We start from the raw sequence: 11,896 nt of genomic DNA on the forward strand, positions 1-11,896 counted from the left end.
TAAGGAGTCTTTGGCGTTGATGCCGCTGTCGAAGGCCAGGGAGCGGCTGATGCTCCGGGCCATGAACCGCTACGGGACCGGGCCGGATGGATGTACCCAGGGCTGGCTGAGCCTGCCCCACAGCATGAGGGTGTTCTACCCCCACGCCTACTGCAGCAGGTCAGAGCCCACAGCACACTGTTAGCTCCACTGCACACACTGGGAGGCATTTAAAGAAAAATCCCCAAAGAATTTGTTTAATTTTTTTTATTTTTTTTTATGTCTTTTACTGGTAACCGTATTCTGTGTGATATCAATGTTCTGTGAAATGTCTATGTGAAGCACTTTGGACTGCACTTGTTTTATGAAAGGTGCTATACAAATAAAGATTATTATTATTATATTATTATTATCTAATAAATATTCAGTTTGCTGCAAAAATATATATATATATTTTTAAATGTGAGACTGTATTTTGTATCAAGGGAGCTGGAAAATGACATGTGTCCAAGCATAAAACACAATATAAACGCATTTTCTTGTATATAAATACACTGTTTTTATTGTTAAACACAATATTTTGTAGGAAAATATGACCTCATCATAGACAAAAATAATGTTTAGTGAATTATTACCCTTTGTTTGACTTTGATTGATTAAGGAGATGTCATTACTGTTTACCATTTGACTGTACAGCAGACTGAATATGTGGATGGTTAGAGTTTTGAAGGGACTGGAAATACGTTTTTGGAGATAAACAGTTTAGGGAAATTGAAGCCTGCTACCAGTGCTTTAATTGTTAAATAGTGATGATTGTTGTGATCTATCTGTTTCCCAGAGTGTGGAACGAGGCGGTGGCTCATAGGCTGAGCACGCTGGGCCACAGAGCCCGGAGAGGAGACCTGGTGTGGCTGCAGGAGGACTCCGCTGAGAGCAGCCTGCCTCAGGTAACAGAGGGTTATAGGGTGGTAACACATGTTGAATAAGGATAAAGAGTATTACATATGTTGGGTGTAATGCAGCCATATTTTAACCAATGGAGCAAACACTGCTTTCAGCTGGACTAAGTACAGTATGTGACTACACAAGCCTTGGACTTAAACCTTAGATATACAGTATATCAAAGGCAAATCAAACAACTCAAATGTCAGTATTCAAATGAGTATCTGTGCTTGTTTATTAAAGGGGAACTATGCCCATTTCCAAAATATATGTCTGTTACTTCTACGGTCTAAGACAGTCAAAATATTAAATAAATGTCCAGCTTGAATTTGTGATGTCAAGGCTTCATAGACAGTGAATGGGAAATAGGTTTTGGATGACAGTGAGGGCACAGTTTTTTAGAAAGTGTACCTATTCATTGCAGGAACTCTTAAAGGTGGGGTAGGTAATTTTGGAGAAACCAGCTCGAGTGCGCTAGAATTTGAAAATACACAGCCGGAAAAAATCTGCCACTTCCTTACAGAGCCCCTCCTCCAACACACACGAACGCGCACATGACCAATGAGGGCACGAGATAAGTTTGTGCACAGATGGAAGGCTGACAGGCAGGTAGGCCATCCAGTCATTTCAGCCGGGCCGGCTAAAATGATTGGTCGTGCTTTTTACAGTACCACGGCTTCCACAGATGACCTTTTTTTATGGATTTTTTGTCAAAGCACTTAAGATATTCATTGCTATCGGGATGTTAAGAGCATTCCATGGATTATAACAAAAAGTGTATCTCGAGCCGGTTTCTCAAACTTACCTACCCCACCTTTAATGTTAGGACATCTTATCAAATTTTGCAAAAGCCATGTCCGTGCTTTTAAACTTTCCTTTTTAACTTTTGCAGATCCATGTGGTGACGGACCAAGAGGAGCAAGAAGAAGTGTACACATTGGGACATGTATGTGCTTTTGGGAAATACTTTTACATGAATTGCTCCTTTTTCTACTTTTCTCGCAACTTTTGCTGTTTAGGTTTCAAGGTTTCAAGGCTTTATTGTCATTTGCACATTAGCTACAGTGTAGATATGGCAATGAAAAACGTACAGGTCACAGGCTCCTCCAACAGTTTAACATATATATATATAGGACATAGAACAAATAAGATAAGATAAGATTGAAAAGCAGGACAGCACAGATTCACACAGATTAAAATGAACATATATACATATTTGGTCATGTGTACATATTATTTACATGTGTGTGTGAAAACAGTGTGTATTTTATGTCCATTAATATAGAATAAAAATAGTGCAAGACGATGTTTTGAGATGTGCAAGTAAATACAAATAAAATATTATTATTATTATCCTTTCAGGTGTTGATGCCGATGCCTGGAAACACAGTGAAGTATCCAGAAAACGCCATGGGGGCCTGGTATCAGGAGAGACTGTCCCGAGACGGGCTGGACGGCTGTCGCTTCAGAGTCAGCAACCTCAAACTAAACCTCCCCGGCTGCCACCGCCCCCTGCTGGCCTCGCCACGCAACCTCAGCTACCAGCTCCAGAGAGCGGCCTGTGGGGAGGCGGGGGGGGGAGGAGACGACAGGGAACAGCAGTAGAAACAGTGACCGGCAGCTCAACGGCACTACGGCAGAGGGGAAGCTAACTCTCACTTTAAACTTCGACCTGGACTCCTCCTGCTACGCCACCATCTGCCTCAGAGAGATCATGAAGTGTGACCCCTAGAGGTCACTTGTATTTCTACACATTTGCAGAAGTTTTTTTGTTTTTATTTTTTTGTAAACCCTCATTGTGATACGTTATTAGTAGCCTTATTTCTTTCGTTGTTAAGGTAACACATAAGTCTGTGTTTATAAAAAGAAAAAAAACGCATAATGTGCAATTGATAAAACACATGAACAACTATAAATGTAAAACCGTGTTAACCGTATTTGTGTTTTGTGCCATGAATAAAACTTTTAGAGAAAAATAGTTTACTTTTTTTCCATAACTTTTTTCCACGCTTTTATTTTCAAATGTTAAAGGTGGGGTAGGTAAGTTTGAGAAACCGGCTCGAGATACACTTTTTGTTATATTCCATGGAATGCTCTTAACATCCCGATAGCAATGAATATCTTAAGTGCTTTGACAAAAAATCCATAAAAGAATGTCATCTGTGGAAGCCGTAGTACTGTAAAAAGCACGACCAATCATTTTAGCCGGCCCAGCTAAAATAACTGGATGGCCTACCTGCCTGTCAGCCTTCCATCTGTGCACAAACTTATCTCGTGCCCTCATTGGTCATGTGCGCGTTCATGTGTGTTGGAGGAGGGGCTCTGTAAGGAAGTGGCAGATTTTTTCCGGTTGTGTATTTTCAAATTCTAGCGCACTCGAGCTGGTTTCTCAAACTTACCTACCCCACCTTTAAAGAGGCCCTATTATGTTTTGTTTTTTTAGAGTTGTCCCTTTCCTGTACTGTGTTATAGGTTTGTGTGCATGTAAATGGTCTGCAAAGGCTCAAATCCCTGTGTTCCCTTCTATTGGCTAGCGCTCTGAGACATTTCAAGTGATAGGCTAAGTAAAGGGGCGGGACATCTCCAAGTGTTTGACCAGTCACAAAAGAGCCGGCCAGCTAACCAATTTGCAGACTGAGCTCTGGTTTCAGACAGAGGGTGAAAAGAGGTGCTGCAGCACAGGCAGTATGAGACAAATAAAGATCTTTTAGAAATAAATGTGTGCTTGTGATTAGTGAAGAGTAGTGTACTGGTCACTAATCACCACTAGATGGCGACAACACACAGCAATATTCGGTCGTATAACAGGAGCTCCTACTCTTCTCAATGTAATGTAAATAGAGAGTTTCAACATTTTTGTTGAAGTTTGAATGTTTAATGAGTTGTTATCAGAGTGAAAACAGCACCTGCACCACATGAGAGAAACGCTGATGATGTTAATGAGTATATCACGCCACTAATCTGGGGCTAAATCCAGTGTGTCCGTACATAGGATCCACTCACAGGTAAAACATGATCCGTACACCAGCAGGAAAGGCATTCCTGAAGTAATATAAAAAATAATGAATCATAAAACTATTTTGTATAATCACGGTGCTGAGGGGCAGCATTCAATCTGTCTTATCCGGATCTGCCTCCTGTGACTAATTTATGCAATTTGTATGAGAATGTTTAAAGACAGCAGCATATTAAATCTCCCTCATGAATAACTCACATTGGTTATACCTGCAGGGTATTTTTTTTACTGTAAGCAATGTAAAAAGTGACTTTATGGATGTTTTAGTTGGAGGTGGGTTCTGACATGCAGTCTGTCATTAACCCACAGCGCTGGGTGATAAACTGCCTGCCAGTAAACTAACCCTCTGAGCCAAGGAGACGCATTAGCAGTAATGAGTTTCTTAACTGTTTCAGGAGTTTAGTTACAAACCGAAATACTATATCAACCAGAAAAAAAGATTGTATGTATTTGGAGTTTCTTGCCTTGGGAGTCAAACTAAATCTTGACAGATCGACCAATATACCTCCTTGTGTTTCTTTCATTCCTAATAATTGTGATTTATTGTTTTAAAAGATCTCACGCATTGATATTAAATGAGAGTTTATAGAAGTTGTGTGCGAGGTTAAATGCATCTCCCAGGAGGCATTAAGGCTGCATATTTAAGTGTGAAACTCCTTGACCTCTCAACAGTCCCCACACTTTTAACCTTGCCTGCAGATGTTGGTCTTAAACAGGACGTTTCCAACCAGTGATCACAGAAAATAGAAAAGAAAATAGATTTGTATTGCTTCCAAATTTAGCTTGAGTATATACTTTACTGGCACAATTTGCAAAGTGGTGGTGTGGATAAGGCCCAGTACAGTTGCAGTTGAAAAGTATAATTGGCCTGATTCTACGTTACGCTAAATCTCGCTCCGCTATAATTGTTCTACGCTGACAGAAATGGGCGAGTGACGTCTCTGCATCCTCGGGCTAATCCTGTTGCAGCTTGCTATAGATAAATGTTGACCCACTTCAACGGCAAAGATGACAACTTTACTACTCGTCTCATTGAGAAAGACAGAGAAAAGTCTTGAGACAAGGAAGTCAAGGGTTATGAACGACGATTACCATTGACGTACAGTGATATATATTACTCTAGAAAGGAGGAAGTGGAAGGAAAGGGTTATGAGAGACACAGAGCAGTATGGCATTCTATGGCCAAGTTTTTTCTTTGGACCAATTAAACATCCTTACTGTGAGTCCAGTTACAACAATTGTGGATATTTCTGCTGAGAGATTTCTGGAATTGCGTTTGTTTTTGCAATCTCACTGGTTCTGTAGAGGTTGAGTTTAGTTTGAAAAAAGCTAATGATACCTGCTTTAAAGGGGCCCTTTCATGCTAATGTTCAGGTTGTATTTAGTGTTTCTACTGTGACATGTCTCCATGCTTTAATGTTCAAAAAGCTCTTTATTTTTCTCATTCTCGCCGGCTCTGTTGTGATTGGTCAACTGCCTAGAGATGTCTCGCCCTTAGCCTATCACGTACAATGTGTTGGAGCGCTAGGAAATAGAAGCACAAGTGTTACATAGTGATGTCACTATGTCAGGAAGTAAACAAAGGAGTCGATTGGAGGTGTTTCAGGCAGGGGGGAACTTAGCCTTTGCAGACAAATGCACAAAAACCTTTCTAACACACTACAGGGAAGGAAAAGCCCCCAAAAGCATAATAGAGCCTCTCTAATGGCGCAGTTCCACTACAGCGCGGAGCTCGCTTTAAGCGTGCCATGTCGTGCCGTGCCCGTTTTTGGTTGCGCTTCCACTAGGCCTAGTTACGGCCCGGCCCGGGGCCACTTTTTCACGTCTTTTCTGGCCCGAGAAAATTGTGGTTCTATCGAGGCCAACAAACAGGGCTGAGTCGGGCTGAGTATGCTAAACTAGAGAGAGGAGCGCTGGCAACGGGGCTACAACTACAAGAAGATGGACATATTTGACCGTGATTTAATTGTAATACACGTTTCAAAATGATGCCGAAGTAACAACATACTGATACCGGTTAGTAAAAACCATGAATTAATGCTTTGTCAAGTCTGCAGACAGACGGCAGGCGAAAAACCTTTTAAAATACGTGTTTTTCTAGATGGAGATTGGCTAAGCTAACGCAGTATATGCTCCGACCGTCCACACTCACAACAACGGCCTATACAGACATAAATAAACCAGCGACTGTATTCACCATGACACAGGCAGTCTGTGGTTTGTACTTGTTTAACTTTTGTCGAGTTTCTGAACATATATAAGGAGCTGTGAGCTCTGAGTGCTAACAGCTAACGGCTGTGTTGTGTTTCTGGAGTTCTCATTGAAGATGACGTCACGGCTCCGCCTACACTGCGTTACTATAGTAACTACCCCAGTTCCTAAACTGTAATGGAAGCGCAGCATGAAGTGAGTCGGCCCTGTTAAGGCCAAGCCGTACCGAGCCGTACCGAGCGTGGCCGAGGCCGACCGTGTAGTGGAACTGCGCCATAAGGGTTATAGTGTGCTGTACATGTGCATTTTAGGCCTATACTACACCTTCTAGAGTTGTGTTGTATTCATATCGGTGATCAACCCTGTGAACAGATGACCAATGGACTTCTGAATCTCCCAGTAGGTGGAGCAGGCCTCTTTAAACCCATATAATTGAGCCTGATAACCTCTGATAACGCCAATCCATTGGGTTGATAACACCTGGAGAGGGTTGAAAACGTAATGTACTATCGAGACAGAATTTGAAACCAAATTTTAGGGGCTTTAAGTGGAAGAGAAAGGGACAAGTAAAGTGAGTAAAGAAAGTTCTGCAGTATGTTCTGGTTTAATCAGCCTATATGTAAGAGGTTCACACACACTCAGAAACAGCTCATGATAAGACATATAAACATTCCAGCAACCTTTGACCCTGCTTGAGCTGTCTTTCCTCCAGTCAGTTGATTGGCAAGTGGTTCCCTGTGTTTTTACTAGAGCAGACGCTGATACGGGACTGTGCACGTGGGAATTTTGAAAATGTTTGCGTGCATGTGTTTCTGAACTTGTCTGTGCCTGTGAAAGAAAGCAAGTGTTTTTTTCTGGGACCCCAGTTGCTGCAATCCAGAAGTGACTTCCTGGGTTCACATCATGGCTGAGTACAGTGGAAGCATAACTGAAACTGCATCTTGACTAATCTCAGTATACGAAAACTAATCCCCTCCAATGATTTTACAGTATGTTTCTTTTGACTTTTAAGCCGCCACTTTTATGGGAATATCCTCGGTAAGTCTTTAGGATTTCCAGAGTTTTCTTTAAAGCTCCTATTCTACATTGCGGCCATTTAATCAAGTGATTTATATTCCTGATGCACTTAAGTGACATTCTTGGGGTTTGTGCACGAAGGCTCTTGGATTTGATTCTGGTGTTTTGATTGCGAGGATTGAAGCTAACAAGGAGCGCACTTGTTGGGAAAAAAAGTCAAAACCAGATGATGTGGAAATGACTTTACCATGTGAAATTCACATTAAATACGCAGTTGCTATTAGAGTGAGCTTTCTCATATTGTACCCTATAGACAAACCCATGACCACAGTTGCCTGGATGTGCATTTATGGTATTTATCATGGTTTTATTCAACAGTAAAACCACTGGACATCAGTGCTGCCTAAAGGCTGATCTGTCACCCATTTGGAGTTCTATAGGCAGTGTCCCACATGTGAGACGCCTGCATGTGGAAAATACACTGACCTGATAACTGCAGCTGAGCTATTGACAAGCGGAAAGGCCGAAAGACACGATTGTATTAAATGAGATTGATTCATGTGAAAAGTAATGCTGAAGCGCTGTGGAGCATCAATGGATGGAGAAGTGGGATCCATAGGATGTCAAGAGATATAAAGTCATTTAGATTTAACCCAATCAGGAACAGAACATGAAGTATTAAAAAGAAAAAGATCAGTTTTGTAAAGCAGAATAACATATTCAATATCTAGCTTGGGTTATTGGTCAGCTGATTAACTTTTTAAAGCCTTATGTTCAGCATCTTGGCCGTCGCCATCTTGTTTTTTGGCAGTTGCGATCTTTTGTTTGGAACAATTAGATGCCTGAAATAAGGTCCGTTGTTAACATAAGCTTAAAGGTAGGGTAGGTAAGAATGGAGAAACCAGCTCGAGTGCGCTAGAATTTGAAAGTACACAACCGAAAGAAATCTGCCCCTTCCTTCAGACTTCCTTACAGAGCCCCTCCTCCAACACACACGAACGCACACATGACCAATGGAGGCACGAGATAAGTTTGTGCACGAGATGGAAGGCTGACAGGCAGGTAGGCCATCCAATTATCTGCCGCGTGCGACTTAAATGTTACAACAATTGACTTAAATGAACTGAAAACACATTGTGAGATGGTTTAAGTTTTAGGATGATGGTGAAAAAAGAAAACTTCAGCTTCCCTAGAAAAAGGTCAGGATTAGGGTTTCGAAACCAAAGTATGACAACATCAAAAAAACATGCACCAAAGCATGATACCCTTAATGTTGTGTCTTACAAGATTATTCCTAACATTAGCACTATAAGGTTGCAACCAGGGTGAAAAGTTACTGATGAATCCAAATGCTGGTGAATGTGATCTCTGGTAGCGAATGAAGCACAGATCTAAAACAGCGCTTTCCTATAATAAAATAAATAAAGGGTCGTAAAACGTCTGGCTGTTAAAAAATAAAAGTGGCTGTTGACTTTTGGATTGGACCACTCACTGTGTCCACTCAGTGGAAAAACTTCATTTCCTGCCCTGTTAGTGACCCAACGAACAACCCGACTTTAACACACTCAGGCATACCACCAATCGGGGTAAACTGCTTGCACATGAGCCATTAATGGGTTACTCACCACAACTGGGATTTTTTCTCACACTGTAAAAGTTAAGAAAGAAAAAAAGTGTTAAACCTCTGCCTGGGTACAGTGAGTGCTCTGTGCCAGAGTGGAGGAATCTGTTGACTGGCTGCAAAGCACAGGGAGGTGAGGGAAAGCTCATTATTTTTAATGGCACTGGTAGAGAGGGAGGAAGAGAGAAAGTGAGAGAAATGGACCACAGTACTGACTGCAACACCTGAGGGCTTGTTTTTTTATTTTTTCAAAATCTGATTTAATTTAGTGATCATTCGGAAATAAACCTGGCCACTAAGGCTGAGTCTAAATGTATGCAAGAATACAAAATGAGTTTACCATCACTTATTTTTATTTCCTTTTTTTATCAGAAGCAGGATTGTTTTTATTACTAAGTATGTTTCACACATAAGAGGAATTTTCTTTGGTGTAAACGGTGCATTCAAAGACACAGAAAGAAGAATATGTTGTTTAAAAGCAAGAAATAGTGCTTAGTTTTCTCCCCCTTACTTTGGTGTTCGCGGTCAAATTTGACCGGTCCTGTTTTAACTGCTATTACATTAACACAAAAACCATTAATCATCACCAAATTTCATTTAACACCCTTTCAAACTGTAAATATTGTATCAGACTACTGGTATACATGAAAAACTGCAGTTAATATACAAAGAATAGACACTGAACATGTATTGCGTGTGCCAGGTGTGATCCATGTGGGGGGATGGGCACATAAGAGCGGGAAATGTGTCAAATTGTTCTGTGTGTGTGTGTGTTTGTGTGTGCCAGGTGTGTGGGTGTTTGATTTAAAATATTTTAAAGATTATTGTAATAAATACAAAATAAATACACAAAATAGTTTAAATGAAAACTCATGCATGATATGTTAGATACAATAGTGTGACCCCCTGTTAATAAAAGGACCACAAAGCAGAGACTGATTCAGGTAAAGTTTTCAAGGTGTTTATTGAAAAATGCAGACAAAAAGGCAGGCAGTGATGGCTAGGAAGCAGAGATTTGTCCAAGGAAACCAGTTAGAGTTCGCACAAAACACTGGAGATCTGGGAATCAAGGCTCTAGGCTGCAGACCGGCACTCTGGTTCATCCAAATACATGGAATCATCTGGAAGAGAAGTGGAGTGAGGACTGGGCTTTTATGGAGCAGGTTGATGAGGTGATTGGGAACAGGTGTGCCTTCGTCTGCAGCCAGGAGAGTGCAGGCCAGCCACGCCCCCTGCCACACACAAGAAGGGTTAGGTAAGGGTTTTTCAGTGCAGACTTCATTCCTTTATATATATTTCTTCAATGTCTACGTATTTTTGGAGGTGACATGTAGGCTCCATACACTTTAGGAAACATATTGCTTGCCGTGCTACATCCTTTCATTGCCATCAACCTTTCTCCTTTCCATCAATCAGTGTCTCAGTGACTGTAGTCCTGTAATTACCTTGTTGACTAAATCCCAGCTGTGTGTGTGTATGTGTGTGTGCATTTGCAAAACATGTCCCTGTGTGAGTGTGTGTGAGTGTGTGTTCATGGACGGACAGGAATGAAAATGGGAGGCCGGCCACTTTGGAGCAGCTGCACCGGTGCGCCTGTCGGGTTCAGAGCCCGAGGAGGAGAGGGAGAGCTGTCCTCACGGTGATTGATGGAGCCGCTTCCTGTCCTGCTAGAGGTTATTTAGGAGCTCTGAGGGACCATCGTTATTTCCTGATGCTCTTAAATATCCCCAATCCTCCCTACCCCCTCTTCATCTTCTTTTTTACTTTCTTCACCCTGGCCCCCTAACTGCCTCTTGCTTTACAAAGGAATGACAGAAATTGTTTACATATGGCCGGCTGATATCTCCATACACCAAATTATCTACACAGTATCTCACATCCAGCCATGCTTAGACCATTAGATAATATGTTGAGGAAAGCAAAAGCACTGTTTATCAGAAATGTAACTGAGTCATTATAGTCCGCTAAAACTGGATATGGCACATACTTAATGCTGTTATTCTCTCTGTGTGTCTATACAAACAGTCATGCATCAACCCTAAGCCATTGTGTTTGTCCACCCAATTTGCATCTCTGGTTGACTTCTTTCACTTTGTTTCTCACCCTACTTGTTTTCATATCTCCCTCTTATCGACAATGTTATATATAGCTTAAAGAAATAGTAAGCTCTCACCATCAATTGCATCAGAATAGTTTTTCTTTTTTTTACACAGCAATATTCAAATGTACCTTACCAGAAGTAAAACACGTTTTTTTACCCAATAATCCACACATTTATACATATTCACTCATTTCTGCTGCATGGTTAAGCTTGATTCAACCTCACTTTTGGTAACAGGTCCTTAAATAATACTCTGTCAGTGTAGTGCTGTGTGAAATTGGGATAACATCCTCTTCACCAAGTTACTCACCGGATCCTTTTATCAGTTTGTTAGCATCGCAAGAGCTCCCTCGACAAAAAGAGTTGTATTTCGGAAAAAAGGTTCTGTGGCGAAGTAACGTCAATGATACCCAACAGGTTTTCTTCAGCAAGATGATGTCCCATTATTAAATCACTTAAAAAGCGTAAAAGTCATTGCCAGAAGTAAAAAGCTAACATTAGCACATTAGCTTTAAACCAACCACATCATCATTGCATGGCTGCGCTAAGCTAAAGGCGGCTAATGTTTAGCGCGATGGCGCTTAGTAGACTTATGTGAACACTTGTTAGCAACTGCCGTGTTTAAGACTGATAGAGACTTTGGACAATCAATAGTGGGGTGTTTACTAAAGTATTTTATGTTGTAGAATAAAATGTGAAAATCTCTTAAAGGTAGGGTAGGTAATTCACTTCAGAAACACTTATTGTTAAAATCCATGGAATGCTCTTAACATCCCGATAGCAATGAATAAATCAAATGCTTTGACAATAAATATATACAAATATTTCATCTGTGGCATCCATGGCGCTGTAAAAAGCAAGTCCAATTATCTGCCTCGGCCCGCGGCAGATAACTGGATGGCCTACCTGTCTGTCAGCCTTCCATCTCGTGCACAAACTTATCTCGTGCCCTCATTGGTCATGTGCACGTTCGTGTGTGTTGGAGGAGGGGCTCTATAAGGAAGTTTGA

At 41.2% G+C, this 11,896-nt stretch overlaps 1 protein-coding gene across 1 annotated transcript in view; it reads left to right on the forward strand.

Moving 5' to 3' along the window:
* The window catches only part of pus7l (pseudouridine synthase 7 like), an 8,759-nt gene extending 5,862 nt beyond the window's left edge, over positions 1 to 2,897 (forward strand). The window contains 5 exon segments of the mRNA XM_034131226.1: positions 1 to 159; positions 818 to 926; positions 1,814 to 1,867; positions 2,284 to 2,499; positions 2,501 to 2,897. The exon segment at positions 1 to 159 is cut by the window's left edge and continues 1 nt beyond it. Coding sequence (XP_033987117.1) covers positions 1 to 159; positions 818 to 926; positions 1,814 to 1,867; positions 2,284 to 2,499; positions 2,501 to 2,653 — 691 coding nt within the window. The 3' untranslated portion in view covers positions 2,654 to 2,897.
* The last annotated feature ends 8,999 nt before the right edge of the window (positions 2,898 to 11,896 follow it).

This window comes from Trematomus bernacchii, unplaced genomic scaffold (genome assembly GCF_902827165.1).
Source record: "Trematomus bernacchii unplaced genomic scaffold, fTreBer1.1, whole genome shotgun sequence".
Classification (NCBI taxonomy): Eukaryota; Metazoa; Chordata; class Actinopteri; order Perciformes; family Nototheniidae; genus Trematomus; species Trematomus bernacchii.